Source organism: Mus caroli, unplaced genomic scaffold (assembly GCF_978045245.1).
Source record: "Mus caroli unplaced genomic scaffold, Mus_caroli_1 scaffold_8, whole genome shotgun sequence".
In the NCBI taxonomy this organism is placed as follows: Eukaryota; Metazoa; Chordata; class Mammalia; order Rodentia; family Muridae; genus Mus; species Mus caroli.
Genome location: NW_028227263.1, coordinates 67,000,876 through 67,024,091, shown reverse-complemented (window position 1 = coordinate 67,024,091; position 23,216 = coordinate 67,000,876). Strand labels below are relative to the sequence as shown.

At 46.0% G+C, this 23,216-nt stretch overlaps 2 protein-coding genes across 5 annotated transcripts in view; one reads left to right on the top strand and one right to left on the bottom strand.

Moving 5' to 3' along the window:
* Nucleotides 1–645: 645 nt before the first annotated feature.
* Pex11a (peroxisomal biogenesis factor 11 alpha) lies at nucleotides 646–7,580 on the bottom strand. 2 transcript variants are annotated; one of them, XM_021168083.3, is made up of 3 exons: nucleotides 7,396–7,580; nucleotides 4,978–5,093; nucleotides 646–2,641 (listed from the first exon to the last, which is right to left on the bottom strand). In XM_021168083.3, the coding sequence occupies exons 1-3, from the start codon at nucleotides 7,449–7,451 to the stop codon at nucleotides 2,073–2,075; spliced, it is 741 nt and encodes a 246-aa protein (XP_021023742.1). In that variant the 5' UTR covers nucleotides 7,452–7,580; the 3' UTR covers nucleotides 646–2,072. The 2 variants fall into 2 exon arrangements, with proteins under 2 accessions (XP_021023742.1, XP_021023743.1); XM_021168084.3 differs by lacking the exon at nucleotides 4,978–5,093.
* A 74-nt stretch (nucleotides 7,581–7,654) lies between these two features.
* Nucleotides 7,655–23,216, top strand: part of Wdr93 (WD repeat domain 93) — a 44,778-nt gene continuing 29,216 nt past the window's right edge. For all 3 annotated transcript variants that reach the window (XR_015047860.1, XM_085841620.1, XM_021168081.2), the window contains exons 1-6: nucleotides 7,655–7,721; nucleotides 13,102–13,439; nucleotides 13,976–14,168; nucleotides 16,270–16,334; nucleotides 20,446–20,524; nucleotides 22,992–23,107. Coding sequence is in view for 2 of the 3 variants with exons in the window: in XM_085841620.1 (XP_085697746.1) it covers nucleotides 13,140–13,439; nucleotides 13,976–14,168; nucleotides 16,270–16,334; nucleotides 20,446–20,524; nucleotides 22,992–23,107 (753 nt within the window). In the remaining variant the exon portion in view is untranslated. The remainder of the gene's footprint in view (nucleotides 7,722–13,101; nucleotides 13,440–13,975; nucleotides 14,169–16,269; nucleotides 16,335–20,445; nucleotides 20,525–22,991; nucleotides 23,108–23,216) is intronic.

Below are 23,216 nucleotides of genomic sequence, written 5' to 3'. Positions count from 1 at the left end.
AAAGAGGAAATTAGATATCCTCATGGTGAAGATCAAACTTGCCTCAAGGAACTCAGTGCCCCAAATCAGCAGGCAGTAGTCTAATAACACGGTCGTCCCTTTTCCTATCCTGGACTTGATTCGGGAATTTCTTTCTGTCCTACCTAGTGTTAGGGTTGAAAGGGAAGAGGGGTGGAAAAGGGTGGAAGAGAAAAAGAGCCCACAAAGTAGCCACGAGCCCAGCTACTCCCCCCCCCAGGGCTTCCCAGTGTTTGAAATCCCTCACAAATGTGGACCCAGGTAGAGAGGGTTATCTGAGGAGAAAGATAAGAGGATGAGGTAGCAGGGCCCACTGAGGTTCCAGATTCTAGAAGATGGCAGGTTCTCCACCCTCCCAACACTGTCTCTAATGTGCAAGACCCCAAGCATCAGAACCGACAGCCACGAAACCCTGCCATGCACTGAAGGCAGGCTTCTCCAGGAAGCTGGCCAGCCCCTGCCAGGCTACTGTAGAGCATCTTAGCAGGGATGATTTGGACAGATCTGTAAGGGAACCTCTCAACCCAGAGCCTCAACATAGTCCCTGTGCCTTCCTCCCAGCCTGCATCTTGTCATCCCTGAGTTCCCACGGACTCCAGTGCAGACACACTAACAGAGACGTAGGAGTCAATTTTATCTAGAAATTTATTAGACATAATTAAAGTTACAGTGTAAATAGGCATTTGCTGGTATTTGTCTTGTTTTGCCACTTTAATCTCAACCCCCGCCCCCAAAGTCTTCTCAAAGCACATTATCATTTTAAAAGTAGAGAGTACCAAGGGCCTGAGTTCACTTTTCAAGAATCTCCTTCACATTTATGGGAAACAATTGCTTAGTGCACAGTTCTCACTTCCACGTAGTAGACATGACTTTATAGATGCTGACACCAGCCCGCCTGCTGGCCAGCGTCTCCCACACCACACACCTAAACCAACCAAACTCAAGACAGGAAGACTGAACTGTGAAGTGTGAACATGGGCAAATGCACTGACCCGGTGTCCCCATGACCCCTCCACTGGTCCTATTGCTCTTTCCTGTCCCTCTCAGTTGTCCTGAGAAAACCGGATTTGTCACAGAAAACTGATATTCCTACATCTATAGACAGAAAAAATTTAATTCTCTTATTTTGATAAAAATTACTGTGGAATTGCATAAACTGTTAGGTAGCTAAATCAAACCAACCTGGGTGAGTCTAGATTGCTTTGCATTTCGTAGACTGGAACAGAAACCATCAATTGAAGCTCCAGGACTGGGGGGCATGTTAAGGGGCTAAGGGCTCTGAGCCCCAGAATACCGCTGAAGGTCACGAGATCACGCGGATCATCCCGGAAAGTCCCTCAATGAATCTGTGCTATCAGCTTTGTTTTGTACTGTCATCGTCCTTATCTGTGATGGATGATGTAACAGGCAGTGGTGACCTCCCACCTACTTTCACCTCTGGTCCCTTCTGTGACTCTTGCTTGCTTCTAGAATTACCGAAAGAGCCTTCTACCTGTGGACACAGCCTCCACCCCAGAGGCACTGATGTTCTTCTGAGACTACTAGATATGGTCAGGACACGACTGCAGCAATGACCGGGACCAACAGGTTAACAGGCGCTGAGCCCAGCTCCCCTCCATCCCACTCCTGACATCTGTGGGAGTGGGGGATAATAATAACAGATGGGAGAAAAGGGAAAACTTAAGCAGAGCTGGGAGTGCTGTGCTCCAGCCCTGGTGTGCTTGTGTGGAATCAGGGACCCATGCAACCTGATCTGTAATTCTAGTTCCTTTGGGTCTTTTATGGTTTCTTTCCTTTTTATCTTTATTTGGCCAGCAACACTAGGCTCTTACTATGTACATAAAAGATGCTCAGTAATGTTACCTGAAGGGAAAGGAAGTTACTGTACGTATCAGTCTGCATGCGACACTGCTGGTCCTACCTCTGCTCACGTCATAGGATGGTAAGGTGCCCACATGATTTTTTTAAAAAAAAAAAAATCAAGCACAGTAAACATCGTGACAAAAACAAATGTTTGTTCTACTGAACTGCTAGCCTTAAAGCCTCCAAACACCCTAGCGGGCCTTCAGTTTCAGCTGAGGATACACTACCGTGAGGAGACCAGCCAAAGAGGATATGAGACCTCCAAGTCCTACCACGCCGAGATTGGACTTGTAGATCCCAAGCTGGTTCAGAGGGATCAGGATGTCACAGAAGTTCTTCACGGTGTCCAGGAGCAAGGGAGGATGTCGCTTTAGAGCCTGGAATAGGAGGAGGAGGAAGGACTGGAGCCATTCAGTCTCTTCATTAGCCACGCTGTACTTAGGAGGGTCCCGAGAGGATTTCTCTCTCTTTGCTCTGTCACGTGCAACTTGTCCCATCTGCAGCAAGATCTCATACAGATCCCGGACCAGGCTCAGCAAGAGGAAGTAGTAGTAGTGGCGGGCCGCCCACCTTTGCCATTTCTCTCTGTTGACTCCAGAGGTGAGACCCACACTCTTCGCCCAGAGGGCAGTGTCACAGATGTAATAAACCACGCGGTTGAGGTTGGCTAACGTCAGGCATAAGCGGGGCACGAGGTCAGCGGCTTGGATGCTCTGCTCTGTTGCCTGGATGGCATGGAGCACATTGCCCAGTCTGAACCCTGTAAAGAGAACCCACAGAGTCAACACATTATTAGTACTTAATGGGAGGCACAAGTCTTGTGACGAGCTAAGGACTGAGAACACAGCAGCTGATGTCAGGTGAGGCTCAGTCTTAGTGGAGGAAAGGAGCCCTACAGTGATCCTGCAAAAAGCTCAAAAGACAGTGACCTTGACAACTTATCACGCACATTCCAACGAGTGTCTTAGCATTTATTTCCCAGTATATTCCAGGCCAGGTTCATCATGGATGTGTATGAACCGCTATACTGCCGAAGTTAAAGAGCAGTTAACGTGACCTTCAGGTTCAACACTCTTAGACATTTGATTCCCCATTTGTGGTGGTTCCAATAGGCAATTAGTCACCAGGGAGTAGAACTCTTTGATAGGATAGAAGGATTAGGAAGGGTGGCCTGGCTGGAAAAAGTGTGTCACTAGGGAGTGGGGCAGTGAGCTTTAAAAAGCCCAGGTTCAGTTGTCCATTCCCCAGACCACCCCTTCTTCTTCTTTCTTCCTTGTCCCCCCATGTCCCATCAAGATATAGCTCTCAGCGACTTCTCCAGCAGCACTCCTGCCTGCCACCATGTTCCCTGTCACCATGCTCCCAGCCATGATGGTTATAACAGGCTAAGTCCAGGAGCAAACCTCCAATTAAATGCTTTCCTATATAAGTTGGCTTGATCATGTTTCTTCACAGCAACTAAACAGTGACTAAGGAGTCATTAAAAGGGAGCCTTTGGCAAAGCAGCGTTATCATCTGTCTGTCATCTAGCCCACCTATGGAAGAAGAGCAAAGAGAATCGGCAGGATTGAGTGGCTATGGTGATCGACAGTCACATGGTGCTCTGAATTAATCTACCACTGTAATGAGTGCTTACATAAGCATGCAATTAGCCAATTAGTGAGTGTCATCCATGCATAGGTGTTTACAGCGGTACCCAGAAATGGGTCATCTGGCTTAATAACCACCCAGAAGCAGCTACTCTCCAAACACGTACAATCCCAGAAGAGTACCTGACACTACTTTACCACGAGCTACTAATGCAGAGCAGTATATGAATGGCGCCCTCTCTCTCTCTCTCTCTCTCTCTCTCTCTCTCTCTCTCTCTCTCTCTCTCTCAATTTTTTCTTTCAGGGGAAAGCGTGAAAGCAGTGGAAATGGCTGTTTCAAAACTGGAGTTTCAGGTTCTCATTCCAGCTCTTGCACTCCAGCTGGATGACATGGGCTAAGTACTTTCTGGACTTTCAAGACAGTGAAACTCTAAAGGACACATCAGCAATGACATTCTAGAGCATTTGTGACAGAGTTTCAAATCTTGGCCTTCAAAGCCATCCAGAAATCTTACCCAACCCTTCCCAACCTTTGTGCTGACTATTTAAACCTCTCTCTACCAAACTAGCTTTATGTTTGACACTGGTCCTCCATGAAAGCATCCTGTAAGGGCAAGCTTTGCTTCCAACAGTCCTGAGCCTCTGCGGGGGCGTGGGGGGAACCTCCCTTTCAGATACTTGTTTCTCCAGCCATAACTTCAATCCTACCTCCTTTCAAAATATTTTTCCCTCTGCCCCAGCCATCATATTTATCACTGAATTTAAAACATGTGATTTTTACCTGCCCCATAAAGTTGAGGAATGCATCTTTATGAAGTAGGTATTCAACACAACGCATCACTATGGGGTGATCTACACCTCACCCCGATCTGCCTGCTGATGTAGTTGAAACGTCTGCTCTCCATCAAACAATGGAGGCAGGCAGGCAATCGTTCTGAGAAGCATGGGGTCTCCCAGGAAGATGAGGATGACAGTGTATATCAGTGAAAACCCCCACCCGCACTCTTTGCCTTTCACATGAAGCTACCTGGCACACAGTCTAGGAAAATGTCTTCATTTAGATCCTCCACTAACCCTCAAGAGATGAGGAAGAAAAGGCTTGTGGTCTAGGATATGGCTATCCTGTTCCATAGAACTTAAGGGCTGACGCTAGACCAAAGTGCATGTTGGGAATTGCCAATACATTCTGAGAACCGATGTGAGCTGGCATACTGTGTGCCCACTGGCTATCAATATGTGATGTGAACTGGCACACTGTGTGCCCCAAGGGCTATGACTATGCAGGAAGATCTAGTACAGCACCACATTCAAACAGAGGGAGACAGCTGTGAACACTCTACAGCAAACCATTCGGCCTTCTTGGGGTCTCCAGGCATGGCTGCTCTCAGCTTCACTGGAGACTTGGGTGAGCGGAAATGAAGACCTTGTAAGGACATTGTATATTCCGGGGTCTGAGGCTAAGGATTTGAAAGCAGAAGCCACCGTCCCTGGAGAGACAGGTACTTACATTTACGGCCAGTGCTCACACTGGTCTCCAGCCTCTTGAGCTTCAGTACCACGGCCTCTTTGTCAGCTTTAGACTCTAACAAATATCTAAGCAACATGCATGCGTGCTGAGTGGCTCTGAAATGGAAAAATAAAAACAAACCGAGGAAAGTAGTTTACAAACCAAATAAAGTTCCATTCGTGAAGGGAAGGAGAAACATCAAAAAGCAAAGGCAAGTGTCGTGCTGAGGCCGAACTTGTGGGGTTGTTTCTCATGCTGAATTTCTTACAGAAGTGGCATTCTGCAATAGTCTTCACAGAGGAGGGCCAAAGGGCGAGCATGCAGTGGAAATGGGACACAAAGGCTAGGGAAGAGGATGCCACAGTCACGCAGGGTGCAGCTCTCCCCAAAGGCCCTCTGCTGGCCCAGATGGGCTCAGAGGGAGAGGATGCACAGAGAGGGCTCTCAGCTCCACAAACCTTCACGTCTGCTATGTGCCCCTACATAGGATGATTTTCAGATTTCCTAAACGAACAAAAAATCTGCCATCTAGTTTCAACTAACTACATGCGACAGGAAGCAAACTCAAAAACCAAGTGAAGAGTCCAGGCTCAACATTTAGTTTTTAAAACTTAAGGACCAAATACACTCCAGCATAGTAACGCTTTCAGCGACTGGTTAATATCACACCAGCTATGATGACAATGACATGGTGATAAATATAATAAGGCAACTAGAGTCACAGGTATCCAAACGCATCTGCAGCCAACTTAAGAGAAGCAGGTGCCGGGTTGGGCGTGGTGGCTCACACCTTAGTTCCCAGCACTCAGGAGGCAGAGGAAGGCAAATCTCTGTTGAGGACAGGGCCAGCCTGGTCTACATAGAGAATTTGGGGTCAACCAGGGCTATATAGTGAGACCCTGTTCAAACAAACAAAAATCAGTAGGCGCTGGCCCCTTACTGTCTTAGAACTGCAAAACTGCATTGGCATCCTTGCACAATTTAAATATTATTCTCAGTAAAACTGTGGCACAGAGCTGGCGGCTCCTGTTTACAACTCCAGCACCCAGAAGATGGAGAGAAGAGAATTAAGGGGGGAATCTGGGCTACACAGTAAGACTTTCTCAAAATAAATAAACAAAATCCTCCCCAAAGTGGTACGTTTTTCACAATGATGGGCTGGTTATTTAAAAAAAGAAAAAAAGTAAAAAGGAGGGCCAGAGGGAGAGCAGGAGACAGAATTCACTCTCTGGCCAGAGGCTCACACTGCTCATGTTATACAGCTTCCTCTCTCAGGTTTGGTTCAATAGTGGCTGAAAACAGGGCATTATTTTAGGAATGCTAGTTGGTTGGTTTGTTCATGGTTTTATAGTTCCTTAGAAAGATTGGGAAATAAAATTTTGCTGAATACATATATCCTAAATTAAAGACAGTGTAGGGTACATTCTGGGACCACTAAAATGATGTGTGTTGACCTCCAATGAACCATGGATAATACTCAACCATTCTGAGACTCTATCAAGTTAAACAGAAAGGCAGCATGGCTAAGTTAAGGGGTGGGCTGGCGCTGGAGTCAACAGTGTGGACCTGCATCTTTTGGCTCGGCCACATTAGTTTTTCCTACCCTCCTGGTTCAGTTTCCCTATATGTGAAATTAGGATATTAAATCCTCCACAGGGCTGCAATGGAGGCTCTGGACAGTCAGCTCCTAAGTCTCACCATTAGGACTTTTCTTACTTGTATGTTTAGTTAATATTAGAGGTTGACCACTTAAACACCTGGAAGAGAAGAGTTGTTAAATAAAACTCCTATGTTTCACACATACCCCCTTTTCCTTTTCTTTTAAATGATCACCGAGGGGCATTCAAATTTCTCTTTTAAAAAAAAATGAAGTAGGATTAGTTTTAAACACGCAATGGTGATTTCGAAAGTACACTATGTACTTGGGAGGTATTGTTCAAACACTTTGTCCGCTGTACAGTTTACAGTTTTACAAAGCGGCTTTTTAACAGCTTGATATCTCCAAGGCGCAGACTGGACCAAAATGAAGATAAAGAAGATAAATCTCTTTCCGTGAGTTATGACTTTACTGGCGCTCCAAACTACAGGTGTCCTGTTTCCTTAGATACAAAAGAAGCTCCAAGTTTCTCTGGAAAAGAAATCTCTAGGGAAGATGTCGAGGGGCGGGGAACTTTCCCTCTCCTGGGGAAGAAAGTTAGGAGATCGCACTCATGGGCCGCTGTCACCTCCTGAGACACCGAGGTGGCTGGCACGCACAGTCCCTCCGGGTTCACAGGGAGGAGGGGCTCGGCTCGCAACTCCTCAGTGGGAGCTGGCCGCGGCCTCGTGCCTCGATTTACCCGGCTGTGACCTCTTTCTCCGAGAAGAAACCCTGGGTCCTGAAGGGACGGGGGCGGAGGCCGACAGCACCTGACTCACCTGAAAAGTCGGTCCCGGCCCTGGCTTTGGTTGGCGACTCGGATGAAGGCGTCCATGGCTCCCACCCACAGCCACGCGTTGCGCCCGCTCACTCGTGGGTCCTCTGGGACGTCGCCGGTCCCGGGGGACAGCGGGAACAGATTAGTTGCCAGGTGGGTGGGACTTCGTTTCTCCGCCCACACGGGGGTGGGCACACCTTCGGAAACGCGGCTTTTGGAGTTCCGGTTGGTACCGGAAGTGGTAGTTACTAAGGCGACGCCAAGCCACAAGACTTGTGAGCAGAGCTGTTTCACAAGGTCGTGGTCTTCACCCGTCTCGGTTTCCAGGTAGAGGCACTGAGTAGGTCATCCCCCTGCCTCAGGCGTCCAGGTGTCCCCAGGTACCCATGAACCCCATCAGGAATGCTCAATGGTCTTCTCAGGCTGCAGGCCGCATCCTTTCCCAGTGTCAGGCCTTATGATGCAGGCAAAAGAGCTAAGTCAGTCAGTTCCTGGGGTGTGTTTCTAGCAGGAGAGTGGGAGTAAAGTGGGAGAATTTTCTATTAGGATTATTGAAAAACCAAATGATTCCTGAGGAAATCCTACAAGCTCTACACGAGCAAAGCACAGGCAAGGGAGATCAGTGACATTGCACCGCTAATCGTTGGTTCTGTGGCGTTTGAAGATGGAGCCCCACTTAGTAATTTTCTTCTTTTCACCGCTTCTCCCTCCTTCCTCCCTCATTACCTCTCCCCTGTCTTTCTGTTTACCCCTTTATGATATTATTCCAGCAATGACTCTGATGGCTTAGGTGAGAATATCCTGCTGAAACACAGCCTCAGTCGCGTCACCCTACCTTCTTAGGGATGCCCCAGAGGGGCTTTTCTAAGGATGGGGTAACATGTGAGTTCCCAGGCTTCTCTGAAAGCCTGTGGGCCAGGACCCCTCAGTGATGCCTCTCTAGCCAGCTGAGCTACGCTCACTGATCCCTGCAGGGACCTGGGCCACATTAACTGTACAATAATGCACAATACATGGTCCTCCCTCAGCTGGCAGGCTTTCCTAATGCTCTAACGTGTTACTGCGGACAGCAAGGCTCCCTATTGTGGGCTAGTAAAAAAAAAATTAGAAATAGTTGCAGATTGAAACTGGAGAGCAATTTTACTGCCAGCTTGAAAGAAAAAAAGCCAACAGGGCAAAGTGTGAATCTCAGTAGCTTCCAGGAATAGAGAGATGAAGAAGAGGAGGAAAAGAGAAAGCCGTGCTTTTTACAATGGAGGTTCCCAAGCGGCAGCTTGGTGAAAGGGTGGGAGCGGCGTGGGGACAGCATGTGAGAAAACCCAGAGTCCCTGGTGGAAGCTCTGCAAGCCGCTCCTTAAAAGGAAATTTATAAGCTTGCTCAGTGTGACTGTGAAATCGGGTCGCCTACTTTTCTCTATTCCCTGCATCGGGCCTGCCCCTAACACTTGCAGGCCCAAAGTAAAGTACACACCAGACCTATAGACTCTATGTTTAGCTATTTGAAAATTGTATAACAAGTAACAAACTGTGAAATATGTTCTAGTTCCTTGAATGACACACATTCTCACAGTAACAGAAAGCCGGGCTGACTTTTAGAATTCTAAGGCTCCTTGAAACACCCACAAACACAGCTGGACTATGTAGTAGTACAGAGAAAAATGACTCCCAGACCTTCCCCACTTCTCTTCTGATTTCTTGCTCCCCCTACATTGATGTAAGGGGGGAATGTGTGGATACTGCAAGCCACAAAATCTGTCGAATATCTCTGTAGACAGCTATGCTGTAGGCAACAGTTAGGTCTATCTGTGCTCATGTTAGCATCTGGTTCCCCTCTAGGAGAAACTAGGGAAGGCTTGTGCAGATCCTGGTATCATCTAGGCAGTGGTTTCCATAGACTTGACTAGAAGAGGGAAATAAGGTTTTAAATAAGGATATCCTCTTGGCTCCATGACTGTGTAATTCTCCTTTCCAAAGGAAAGAGCCATGGAGAGAATGGGACATCCTCTCTAAGAGCCCAGTGGCTCAGCCTCGTTTTCCCACCCTGCACCCCCTCTCCTCCTACCACCTCTCCACTCCTACTTCTATATCATTTGGGGTGGAGGGTTGCTTTGTGACATACTGGGTTTGACCAGAGCTACTTCTGAGAGCATGGCTGTGTAGCAGTAAGCATTTGTTGAGTACTGGCTAAGTACAAATCGCTCTGCTTGGCCCGCTGTGCAGGAGGAACCACAATAAATGAATGAGTACAGTTGATCTGTCCGATGACAGAGATGAACATGGGTGCTTTTCTTTCTACTGACGTGCAAGACTTGCATCATTTGTTTTCAGTGCATTCCTGCATTTTGAACAATATCATAAAAATGTAATCATATCGTGTGGGTTTCTTTTTTTTTCTGATTTCTTTCACCTAATGTACTTGAGCTTCATTCATGTTGTACATATCAGTACTTGGTAATTTTTTTTTAAGATTTATTTATTATATATACAGCATTCTGCTGCCATGTCCCAGAAGAGGGCGCCAGATCTCATTATAGATGATTGTAAGCCACCATGTGATTGCTGGGAATTGAACTCAGGACTTGTGGAAGAGCAGTCAGTCCTCTCAACCTCTGGGCCATTTCTCCAGCCCAAGAACTTGGAGTAATTTTTATAGTTATCCATTGACCCACTGAGGTGCACTTGAGTGGTCTCTGGTTTGGGGCAATTACAATGGCTGTATCTAAGTACAGAATTTCACATGAGACTCACGGGCTGACTCACAACCCCCTCATGCAGTCCTTCCCTTACCTATAACCCTGGTAGCTACTGAGCTAGTCTCCTTACTTTTTTGGTATTTTTGCAAATACTCCATCAGTGGACTCCCTCTGTATTTAAGTGTGGAGACTGGTTTCTTTTACTCAGAATAAGATGTGGATACTAGTTTATGTCGTATGTGACAACAGTACCATCCCATACTGTTAGCAAATGGTGCTTCACTCTGTGTACCCATTTATCCACTGGAGAACATTCCATCTATTGCTCACATCTGGAGGTTGTAAATAGAGTTATAAATATTTATGTGCAGGTTTTTGTGTAAGTTTAGGTTTTTATACTTCTAGACTGTTGATATGGTATGTGTCTATGCAACTGTATAAGGCACTGTCAGATCATTTTCCTGGGTTGCATACTATTTTCTATTCTCACCAGCAGCCCTACCCCTACCCCTGGCCATCAACCTGGATGTTAAAGAACATGGCGACTTTTGACCATGACTGACAGCATGCTGCTACAGGGGACAGTGGTGTTTGCAAAGTGATGCTGGATTGGATTTGTTTGGTTTTGTTCTGTGTTTCTGTAAGTGATCTGAGTTGACGTTAAGTTACACAAAAGCAGTTTGGTCTTCTGTATTCTAACACATCATTCCAAGAGTGATACTGTACGACACTCTTTCATGGCTTATTTTCCCCACTGCCAAGACTTCCGAGATTGTCTAGTCTGGCTAGTTAACGGAACTACATTAGTCCTTGTTTTAGGTGGGCTTAGCTCACGGTCCTCACTAGTGCCCTCCAGTCCAGTGCTCCTTGTCCCAACACCAACTGCCCTCATCTCTCATGTGCCAGAAACATCACATATGTACTTCATATATGTGTATATATACACACACACATATATATTTTGGGAGAATGTCTGACATACACACTATTTTTTAAACATTATTATAGATAAGTACACTTTTGCTGTCTTCAGACAGACCAGAAGAGGGTATTAGATCTCATTATGGGTGGTCCTGAGCCACCATGTGGTTGCTGGGATTTGAACTCAGGACCTTGGGAGAGCAGTCGGTCCTCTTAACCGCTAAGCCATCTCTCCAGCCCACATATGTACTTCTTTTCCCTACATATGTAGGGATGACAGCTAGGTACTTATAGGTCTTGCATAGACCACAGCCATGTTATCATATAAGACCATACTGCCCTGAGTTCAGCATATTAAAAAGCCTCCTAATTTCCTCATTAAATGTTTTTTCTTTTTTTTTTTTTTTTGGTTTTTCGAGACAGGGTTTCTATGTATAGCCCTGGCTGTCCTGGAACTCACTCTGTAGACCAGGCTGGCCTCGAACTCAGAAATCTGCCTGCCTCTGCCTCCCAAGTGCTAGGATTAAAGGCGTGCGCCACCACACCCGGCTTTTGTTTTTAAAACTATAACGGTGGCTGGTGAGATGGCTCAGTGGGTAAAGGCACTTGCCATCATGCCCATGACCTGAGTTAAGTCTCTAGGAATTACATGGTAGAGGCGAGAACTAACTCCCAAAGCGTGTCCTCTGAACCCCACACATGCACTATGGCACACACAAATAAATAGAATAATGTAATTAAAATAATAACATTTGAAATCTCATTTTGTGTAATTTTAAAAATCCATGCTAGCTCCAGCGAGGCTCTAGAATCAGTAGTCTCCTGTTCCTCCTTGCCCGATGCCAAAAATGGCCGTTTGGCCCTGGTTCCCTCCTCTGGCTTGCTAAGCAGCCCAAACCCATCCTTCTAGAGAACGCCTGGTGCTACCACTCTCGTTCCAGCTTGACTGCCCCAGCTACAACAACCACCAATGACTGCTCTGTGGTTTTGCCCTCTCTCTTGCCCACATAAATTATTGCAATGGAAAATACCAGACAGCCTTAATATTTAATACCATCCAGATTTGTATTGGTAAATCTCTAACCCAAATAAGTCCATGCAAAGAACACACAACTCAGCTATTTATAAGCTGCACGCCTAGATTGGGCAGATTTACCACTGCACTACTCTATTCCCCAGCTATGTGATCCCTTGCTACTTGTGGCTCCTCCAGGGCATGTGGTTCTGCTCCATCTTCCACCACCTCTTCCTCCATCCTCCTCTCTTTCTGTCCCTCCGTCTCTTCTTCCTCTAAAACTTCCAGCCCCACCTTTCCCTTCCTCTTCCCAGTCACAGGCTCTAGCCTTTATTTGATCAGTTAAAGTGGGGAGAAGGTTCACACGGAGTCACCTGAGTAAGTGATCCACTCCTCTCCTGTCAGTCAGGCTTAGCATCAAAATACAAGCAGCACCAAGGGAACCCACAGCTTCCCTTTCACCCAGATTGTACCTTTGAAGCTTTCGAGACGCAGGTTATTTGTCCCCTTCCTAAGGGCTTGTGCTTTATAAAGATATGTAGAGGACAGCTGCTAAGGCATAAACACTTTGGAACTATCTAATTGTTCTGATGTTGCAGGCCTTGTAGTTAGTGCTCCTTCCATGTCCCAGACATTTCTGTAGACTCTCGTAGAGGACACCAATGAGACTGACAAAGGAACAGGTTGTCCCACAAAAATTGGACATGCTGAGTTGCATCTGATTGGGCTTGAGAGAAGAGAAACCTGGAGATTCAGTGGCTTGAACAGAGCCATTTGCCAAGGCAGAGAACCAGGGAAAGAGATGAGCTGTAAGTGGATTCCATTTGGAACAGAAGACAGTTACTTGTCTATCAGGAGGTAAGAAAGAGAGCAAATGTCAATTCTCCATCACCAATCGCGTCTTCTCAAGTTAGCCTGGGAGATGCCTGTCCTTCTGGTCCCCTTATGAATATGAAGACCATCCCAGGACCATCAAGCTATGTAAGGAAGTCCAGCCTGAGGCAGAAGGTCCCCACAGGATACTCTAGCTTCTTGTTTACCTTTTCCTCAAAGTTTCTTTGCTCACTTTGCTTCTCAGCTTTGAGTTCCCAGAAGATCTCGGTGCCACCTGCTGCGATGTCATCTTTTAAAGGAAATCAGGCTCAGAAACACAGGTTGTCTGTGTATCCCAAGGGACCACTGGAGATTCCATCTCCAACTGAGGCAGACTGGCCTAAGGATGACGAAAAGGATTTTGTCTTCAAGGACTTGGATCAAGAGCTGGATTCCCTTCCTCAGCCCTATCGAATGATAAACAAACTGGTGAACCATCTGTTTAACCGGTCATGGGAAATTATTGAAGAAAGAGACTCCTTAAGGGAAGTTGAGAAGAACTGGATCGTGCCCGCCATCTACCATCCAGTTGCAGAAATCCGGGTATGAACAGAGTGCCTGTTTGTTTGTTTGTTTTGTTTTGTTTCACTTACATGTTAATGAAAATGCCTGATTCAGGAAAGAAACTCCTCTCCATCAGAAATAATTTTTGAAGGACAGTAGGCATGCTGCGGTTGCCTGCGGGAAATAGAGTGTTATGGTTAGTTGAAGATTACACAAAGGACCTTTGTCATGTTACCGACACTGAAAAGCTTCATTAATGTATTAGGCCACCTCCTTATGTGGCAATGAGAACTGCCAGTGATCCAGCTGTTGTTCTTCCCCAGGACACTAGGTCAGATAAAGCACAGGATGTGCGTTTGTGCTCATGTTCAGAATATATACCTAGTCTTACTTCTGTTTCTCTGACTACTTCCACCCAGGGTGAAGTGCTTAGGTTGAGCATTTTTGACAGACGCATGCTTGGCACTGATAGGTCTCAGAAGATCCTGACTCCTCTCTGAAAAACCAGCTCAGGTTGATTGATGGCATTGACAGATGAAAATAATTTTTGTCTTTTTATGTTCATGTTTTCCCAGCTCGACAAAATGCCTGGTGGTATGGCTGTTTCACATGACTATCTGTTTATTGGAGGCCCTAAAGGATTCTCAATCTATAATCTGCACAATTGCAAAAGAATATATGTTTTGGAGAAGTTTAAGTCTGATGTTATTTCCATCTGGGCCACAGATTTGGGAAATGACGTACTTATTGTTCCTATAGACGAAATGGGTATTTGTTCTTCTTTGATTTTAATTAATCTGTAGGAGCCTAGACTGGCATTCGGTTTAGTCTCTTTTGCATGAAGTCAGGCATGGTAGGTTCGCTGCTCATATAGTCATAAATATGATCTACACGTGTGCAAGCAGGATGTGCCAGGCCTAGTCTAACACTTGGCATGTGCTAATCCAGTTGGCTCTTCACCTGTCCAAGGGAAGCACTGCTGATTCTCGTCCTGTTTGGAAGAGACATCTTGAGGTATAGAGGATAAATAATTTCCCTGAGGTAAATAGTGGCACAAGATCATCTCAAACCAGGCAGGATGGCTCATACACCCTTCCAGCCCTCCGAGCCCTGCCGCAACTGCTGACGTCACCACCTGCCTGAGCATATTGAAATACCTCCACGCATGTTGAAAAGTCAAAACCAGAGGAGGGTAAGGGGGAGAGAAGGAAGATGGGGTACTGCTCTTTTCATTAAGAGAGAAAACGTGAAGGTCTGAGCCAGGACAGGGTAAAATAAAAAGAAGCGTGTACTGTTGTGGCACAAGATAGGAATTTAGCTGAAGTGAGGCGAAAGATACAAGGGAATTTTTGGTTCTGTTTATGCACCTTCTCTCTTAAGTGTTCAAAACAAAAGGCTTTTAAGAGAGCTGGCAGGATTGCCTAGTGGGCAGAGAGGCTTGCTACCATGCTTTAGTTCCACCCCCAGGACTCGCTTGGTGGAGGCAGGGAAGCAACTCCTGCAGATTGTCTGCTGGCTGCCACACGCATGTGTGGCACACTCGCCCCCTCTAAAGATAAACAAGATGTAAGAAAACATTTCAATTTTATTTGATGTAAAAGGGAATACAATAGATACAGCAAGTAGCAGCTCACATGTGACCAGCACTTGCAAGGCAGAAGCAAGAAGATCATAACTTCAAGGTCATCTTCAGCTATGTAGGGATTTTGAGGCCATCTCGAATTGGTGAGAGCCTGTCTCATTTACTCCTACATAGGAGACTGAAGGATAGCTCGTATTTGTGATGAGGGAAGCACGCTGGGCAGTGTGGGCATTGCTGATTGCTATCCGTGTTACACACCTGCATGGATGGCCATGCTGTCCCTCGATAACAGTGACAAGGAAGGTGCTCAGGGCATGCGAGGTGAAGAAGTTCATTTGAGCACCCACAGATCTGAGGTATCTGGAGGATGTCTATGTAGGACGTGATGGGACGTTGGGCTAAAGATCAAGCCATATTCATTATGTAAGTAGTTTCATGTCTGTGTCACCTTCTTTGGGTGAATTTGAATGTAGACTACCTTGGTGTCCCTTGTACAGTCAATATCATGGAATAACTAGCCCATGAATCTTTATCTTTTTTTTAAAAGATTTATTTTATTTATATGAGTACACTGTATTTGTCTTCAGATGAACCAGAAGAGGGCATCAGATCCCATTACAGATGGTTGTGAGCCACCATGTGGTTGCTGGGAATTGAACTCAGGACTTTTGGAAGAGCAGTCAGTGCTCTTAACCACTGGGCCATCTCGCCAGCCCCATGAATCTTTATTAAGAATGATTAGAATTATACCCACAGTAAGCCAAATGTCTTTGTGTGATCTATCTATATCATGGGCACAAAGGCCGGTTATGAGTAACTGGAAGGCTCCTCAAGAAATGTAAGAAGTCACAGCAGGTGACAGTCACATCCTGAATTCAACAGAATTAACCGCATGAGGAGCCTAGTGGGGTTGACACACAGAAAGGTAAGGGAGGAGCCTTTCTCTCAAAGGAGCCGTGAGCCCAACATATCCACATCAAACAGCTGTGCATGTGAAAAAGTGTAGGATGATGGGCAGAGCTGGGGGCTGGGAGCGCAGGACGGACCACTTAGATGCTGTGCTTATAGGAGACTTCCAGGAGAGCAACACTAGCTAAGTATGAGGGGACTGGGAAGAGGAACAGACTAAATATTTCAAAGTAAGGTAGAGGAAGGCTGGGAGACCAAGGGCAGCATAGGCCACATGGGGCTGCAGAGCACAGGCAGGATGGGAAGTTTAGAGTCAGATGCTGCGCCCCAGCCCTTCCTGGCTCTGCAGTCTCACAGTCTCTTATTTTTCTGTTTCAGGTATTGTGAGATTGTTTTACTTGTGTAAGGACAGTCTTTATCACATCAAGGCCATCAATGAAGTGGTGAGTTCCTATCTTTTCCCGTTAGCTGGAGAATATCAAGAAGGTACAAAGCGCCGGGCAGTGGTGGCACACGCCTTTAATCCCAGCACTTGGGAGGCAGAGGCAGGCAGATTTCTGAGTTAGAGGCCAGCCTGGTCTACAGAGTGAGTTTCGGGACAGCCAGGGCTACACAGAGAAACCCTGTCTCAAAAAACAAAACAAAACAAAACAAAAAATACTTTCAGTGGAGCAGGGCATCATGGTCTGTACTGTAACCCCAGCACTGCAGAGGCAGAGGCAGGAGCAGCTCTGTTAGTACAAGCCAGAATGTAATAACAAAATTTCCCGTTTCTCCAACAAATAAGTGCTAGGCAGGGGAATAAGTGGGGAGCTAGTATAAAAGTATAAGAGACTTAGCCAGGCATAGTGTGTACCCTTTAATTCTAGGACTTGGGAGGCAAAGGCAAGTGGATCTCTGTGAGTTTGGGGCCAGCGTGGTTTCAATAGTGAGTTCCAAGAAGGCCAGACTATGAAGAGACACCCTGTCTGAACTAGTTAATTAATTTAATATTTAATAAATAAGTGGATGCTGTGTATGTGAGTTTATGTATGTATGTGCATATGTCTCTGTGTTCGAGTGTATGTATGTGTGTGTGTACATGTATGTGCAGATGGGTGTGCATCTGTGTGGAGGCCAGAGGACGACTTTTGGTGTCTTCCTCAATCACTCCCCACCTTGTGTGTTGGTACAGGATCACTCTGCACGGGGCTCGCTGATTTGACTAGACGGCTGGGGAAGCCAGCTCAGGGTCTTCCTTTCCCCACCTCCCCGGCACTAGGATTGTAGGCACATGCTGCTGTACTCAGCTTACTACCACCATCACCATAACTATTACCACCACCACCACCACCACCACCATCATCACCACCACCACCACCACCACCATCATCATCATCATCACCATCATCATCACCACCACCACCACCATAATCATCATCACCACCACCATCACCATCATCATCACCAACATCACCACCATCACCACCACCACCATAATCATCATCATCACCACCATCACCACCACCACCATAATCATCATCATCATCATCACCACCATCACCACCACCACCATAATCATCATCATCACCACCATCACCACCACCACCATCATCATCATCATCACCACCATCACCACCACCACCATCATCATCATCACCACCACCATCACCACCACCACCATCACCACCATCATCATCATCACCACCATCACCACCACCACCATCATCATCATCATCACCACCATCACCACCACCATCATCATCACCACCATCACCACCATCATCATCACCACCACCATCATCACCATCACCACCATCACCACCATCACCACCATTACCACCATCACCTTGTGGTGTTGTCATCATCACTTGTCATCATCATCATCATTAAATTTATGCTCTCACAATTTATCCAACTTTTTAAATAAATGCTAGGGATCCAAGCTCAGGTCCTTAGGCTTGCATGGCAAGCACTTTGCCAACTAAGCCATCTTTCCAGACCCTTAGACTTGGGGCTTTTTGTTTGTTTGTTTTTGATTTTTGAGATAGGGTATGGTGGTTTACTCAAAAGTGTATATGGCCCTCACAGACTTGTATGTGAATGCTTGGCCCATAGTGGCATAATTAGGAGATGTGGCCTTATTGGAGTAGGTGTGGCCCTTTTGTAGGAAGTGTGTCACTGTGGGGTGAGTTTTGAGGTCTCCTATGTTCAAGCTACACAGTTTCCTTCTGATGCCTGTGGATCAAGATGTATAACTCCTGGCTTCTCCAACACCATGCCTGCCTGCATGCTGCCATGTTTCCTGCTATTATGGTGTTGGACTGATCCTCTGAACCTGTAAGCCAGCCCCAGTAAACGTTGTCCTTTCTAAGGGTTGCCTACCCTAAGACACAGGGTCTCTCTTTGCTGCCCTGCCTGGTTTGGAACTCACTATGTAAATCTGGCCAGCCTTGGACTTGTAGAGATCCACCTGCCTCTGCCTTCAAAGTGCTGGGATTAAAGGTGTGTACCACCATGTCTGATGGGCTTTGTTTTGATTGTAATCGGAACCAATTGTGGCAGACATTAATATCCTCTAGGAGGCAATTGAGGAAACTGAGAAGCAGACAAGTTATTAGCTACTGTTTAGGAATTAATAACTTGGACTTAACTAAATATTAGCAATGTATTGGGTTGAAAAGGAAATAAACACAACTAAAATTGTGATGCCACAATGCAACAGCATGATGACACAGGGAGCTTGATGTCACACAGGAGCTGGGATGTCACAGTGATGTCACTGGGCAGCATCAGTGGCACAGTGGAGGATTGTTGATTCACATGCAGTATTGTTACAGTGCAGCCTAGTGATATCAGAATGCATCATTGTGATCTTATAGCACGGTAACAGTGATGTCCCATGATGCATTGTGATGGCATAAAGAAGCAGTGGATGGCACTGGCACAATTGCAAATTGTCCAGTAAAACATTGTGACAGCACAGTTAAGTAGTGTGATGTCATTTTGAGGCAATATTTGTCACATTGGAGTTTATAATGTCATAATATAGCATTGTGGTAACAAAATTGAACATTGTAATGGCACAATGCAGGATTATGATGCTGAAATGCAAAACTGTGATGGCACAGTGGACCATTGCCATAGCCCACAGCAGTGTTGCTGTCATATGGTGAGGCATTATGATGCCACAATCCAGCATTCTGAGGACACAGTGTAGCACTGCAATGTCACAATGAAACATTCTGATGACACAGTAGAACGCTGTCTTGTCACAGTACAGCATTGTGGTGGCTCAGTGCAGTATTATGATGGCACAGTGCTTTGTGACATCACGAGCAACATCAAGATTTTTTTTTTGTTTTTGGTTTTGGTTTTTTGAGGCAGGGTTTCTCTGTATAGGCCTGGCTGTCTTGGAACTCACTTTGTAAACCAGGCTGGCCTTGAACTCAGAAATCTGCCTGCCTCTGCCTCCCAATTGCTGGGATTAAAGGCGTGCATCACCACGCCTGGCTAAGATTTTTTTTTAGAATGGAGAATTGTGATATCACAGTGCAGCACTGTGATACCACAACTGAGCATCTCAATGTCACAGTGGAGCTATGCTGTAGCACAATGAAGCCTTGTACTGGCACAGTGGAGCATTGTGATGGCCACATCGGGGACTCATTATGCTTCTTTGTTTTTTTGTGTTTGAAAATCTCTGTAGTAAGTTGATAGCTATTAAGATATATAAATAAAAATTGTTTGCTCTTTAAATAAGTTAGGGACTATCTTAGCTAGGGTTTTACTGATGTGAACAGACACCATGATCAAGGCAACTCTTATAAGGACAGTATTTAGTTGGGGCTGGCTTAGAGGTTCAGAGGGTGAGTCCAGTATCATCAAGGCGGGAACATGACAGCATCCAGGCAGGCATGGTGCAGGAGGAGCTGAGAATTCTACATCTTCATCTGAAGGCTGCTAAAAGAATACTGGCTTTCAGGAAGTTAGGATGAGGGTCTTAAAGCTCACACCCACAGCAACACACCTACTCCAACAGGGCCACACCTTCTAATGGTGCCACTCCTTGGGCTGAGCATGTACAAACCATCAGAGGGACTCAGCAATATGACTAGTCTACCACTGTGTTTTGTTAGTGGTTCTCAAGCTCCTTCAAGGTGTAGCATACCCATCCCGCAGCCTTTCTCAGCTGGCCCTTATTGGAAAAGCTTTTATTCCAGGGTTCTGCCCCAGCCTCTGCTATAGTCCAGGAAAGCACCTGTTCTTGCTGTCATGTAGAACTTACTTTGATTCAGCTGAATAATTGAGTACAGCCTCGACTTTAGGCTTTGCAAACCAGATCTGATGGCATTCCATGACCTTCGAGGAACTAAGTCTAAAGCAAGCTCCATAACTTGTCCAACTCCTGTACAAAGTTGGAGATATGAACTGATGGGAGACATGTTGCCATCACAAGCTTCTGGAAGACCTGTGTGTCTTCCTGTGGCTCCTGGTGTGAGCCATGGGAGCCCTGCCGGATGCTCCTTCCCGTTAGCAGACAGCACTCACTCTGTTGGCATCTCTTCTTTCCAGGATGATAGCAGCAAGCAGAGCACCTGTGTGAAGATGGAAATCTCTCAGAACGGGGACTATGCAGCTTTCCTCTTCCAAGGCAAGGTCACCCCAAAGTTGTGACGGATGTGCAGATTTGTGTCTCTTTCAGACTTTCACCCTAGACCTTTTATTTGGAAATAACTTTAGATTTAGACACGGGTGGTGTTACACACCTGTGATCCTAGCTCCAGAGAGGCTCAGGCAGAAGGGTCCCGAGTGTAAAGATACAGTGAGACCCTGTCTCAAAAACCAAGAACCAACAAAAGAAATAACTTTCTATTTAAAGAATAGCAAGGGCTGGAAAGATGGCTCATGAGTTAAGAGCACTGACTGCCCTTTCCCAGTTAAGAACACTGACTGCCCTTTCCCGAGGGCCAGGTTTTGAGCCCAGCACCCACATGACAGCTCACAACTGTCTGTAACTGTAGTTCCAGAGGATCTAACAACCTCTCCTGGGCACTGTATGCAGGTGGTATACAGAGAGGCAAATGCCCATACACAGAAAATAAGTAACATCTTTTAGAATAACAACAACAACAACAACAACAACAGACAAACAAACAGAAGAGAGGCAAAAACAGGAATAGTGACACTGCTCCTGCTGGCCAGATTTCCCAGCACTTCTTTTCCTTGCTATTTTTTGCCCTCCTTTTTAGGCCAGGACACAGTACCACACTGAGTCACACATCACTCTAATTACTCCTGTGACAATTTCCTGGTCATAAGTTTTCATTACCTTGACTTTTTTTCCCCAGGAGAACCAACCAGATAGCCTGTGGAATGTCCTCACTTCAGTTTGTTTGCTTTCTTTCTCATGGTTCACCCAAGGCTGAGGATTTAGGGGGAAGCTAGCACAGGACCAGGCACTGTCTCAAGAACTGTAGGGTCCCAGATTGACTCATTTTTGCTGGCTTTAGCTTAGATCACAGCTTCCTCCAGGCTGGCTCCAAAATCCTGTGCTCAAGCAATCCTCCTACCTCAGCCTCCAGAGTAGTTGTCACTCCAGGTCTACATTACCATGCCTAACTTGGTTTTTCCCTTTTAATCCTTTGTAAGGAGCAAGCCACCAAGTCCAGACAACAAGGGAGGCAATTTAGGTGTCTCCCAGAAGTAGGAGAATCAAAGACTATTTATACATGTGTTAAAACTACTACTGTAGTTAGATGTTTGGGGGGTGGGGAGCTACTTTGAGAAGATACAGTAACTTAGTTCTCCTTAAAGTTTTGGGTTTTTTGTTTTGTTTTGTTTTGTTTGTTTGTTTTGGTTTTGGTTTTTCGAGACAGGGTTTCTCTGTATAGCCCTGGCTGTCCTGGAACTCACTTTGTAGACCAGGCTGGCCTCGAACTCAGAAATCCTCTTGCCTCTGCCTCCCAAGTGCTGGGATTAAAGGTGTGCCCCACCATTGCCCGGCTCCTCCTTAAAGTTTTATGTGCCAGTCTTAGCACCTGTTTCCTCATCTGGCCAGCTGCAGTTACGCCTATGTCAACAGAGCACACTTTATTCAAATGTTTGATAGTTTGATTTTTCAGCTTTTACACATTTAGCCATATAAATATTTTATATAAGCCTGGATCTATACTTCTTACCCCAGAGGATCCCCAAATGCTAAGTGTTTGCAGAAGATAGAGATTTTGTAGTGCTTTTTGTATCACAGGACATGTTAGGGGCTGGAGAGATGGCTCAGCAGTTAAAAGCACTCTTCCAGAGGATCCAGGTGTGAATCCCAGCATCAGTATGGAAGGAACAACCGTACGTACCTCTAGTTCCGAGGGGTCTAACACCCTCTTTTGGCCCCTGCAGGCACTAAGGACATATATAATGTACAAACATATGTGTAGGCAAAATGCACATGTATTCATGGCCTCTGCTGTCATATCAAAGAACCACAGAGTGGATAGCTTAAAATGATGGCTTTTACTCCCTTGTGGTTGTGGAACAAGATGTGTGAAATTAAGGTACCCAGATGGTTATGTGTGTAATGGGACACTGAGGCAGGATCCTGTTCCATGAGAGAGCAACCTTTCCCAGATGGGTCTATATTCAGAACAGGAGCTCAGCCTGATCTTGTGATGAGAGGAGGTTCTGTAGCCTCCCCATAAATCATATGTTGGTCAGAGAATTCTTTGGGGTCTGTCCCATTCCAACTCTCCCTTTGCCCTAAGCCTCTCTTACTATGCTTATGTGTGCCAGCTTCCTCCCCTAAGTGGCAATGTCAACTCTAGGGCAGAATGTCAGTAGAACTATTTGCAACACCGAAAACATGGGACTTGGCAAAGATGGCAGTTTGATTAAAAACCGAGTTGTGCCAGTGATGTCGAAGCCCCTGCCTGCATTAGATAGCAGTGGCTTGAGAGCTCAACTCTCCATGCAAGCATCGCTCAGTTTACACAAGCCCCTTCCACAGGCACTGACTGCAGAGGGTCTGGGACTTCAGGCCAGCACTTCTGAGGAGACAGATAGTCTCCAGCTGAAACTTGCCACACCACTCCATTGCCCAACGCTTGTTTGCTGGTTTCCCAATGCAGGAGCCGGGGATGTCTGGCTGGAAGTGTATAAGTTGCCCAAGGAGATTTGGCTAAAGGAAATGGAACACCCCCAGTCGACTCTAAATCAAAAGAAAAAAGCCAAACAGCTGCAACTGGTAGGAACAGCCTTTTTAATCAATATATTTCTCTCTACACTTAGCCGAAATCTAGCCTAAATTCTCCATGGAACCATCAAGGCCACTGGAGGTTTGACAAATGGCAACA

What these genes read in the sequence shown, in the direction of transcription:
- Pex11a (XM_021168083.3), bottom strand. Translation starts at nt 7,451, where the DNA reads ATGGACGCCTTCATCCGAGTCGCCAACCAAAGCCAGGGCCGGGACCGA. An exon ending in GGCCGGGACCGACTTTTCAG is followed by an intron (nt 5,094 to 7,395) that starts GTGAGTCAGGTG and finishes TTTCCATTTCAG; the next exon opens with AGCCACTCAGCACGCATGCA. An exon ending in TGTGAGCACTGGCCGTAAAT is followed by an intron (nt 2,642 to 4,977) that starts GTAAGTACCTGT and finishes TTCTCTTTACAG; the next exon opens with GGTTCAGACTGGGCAATGTG.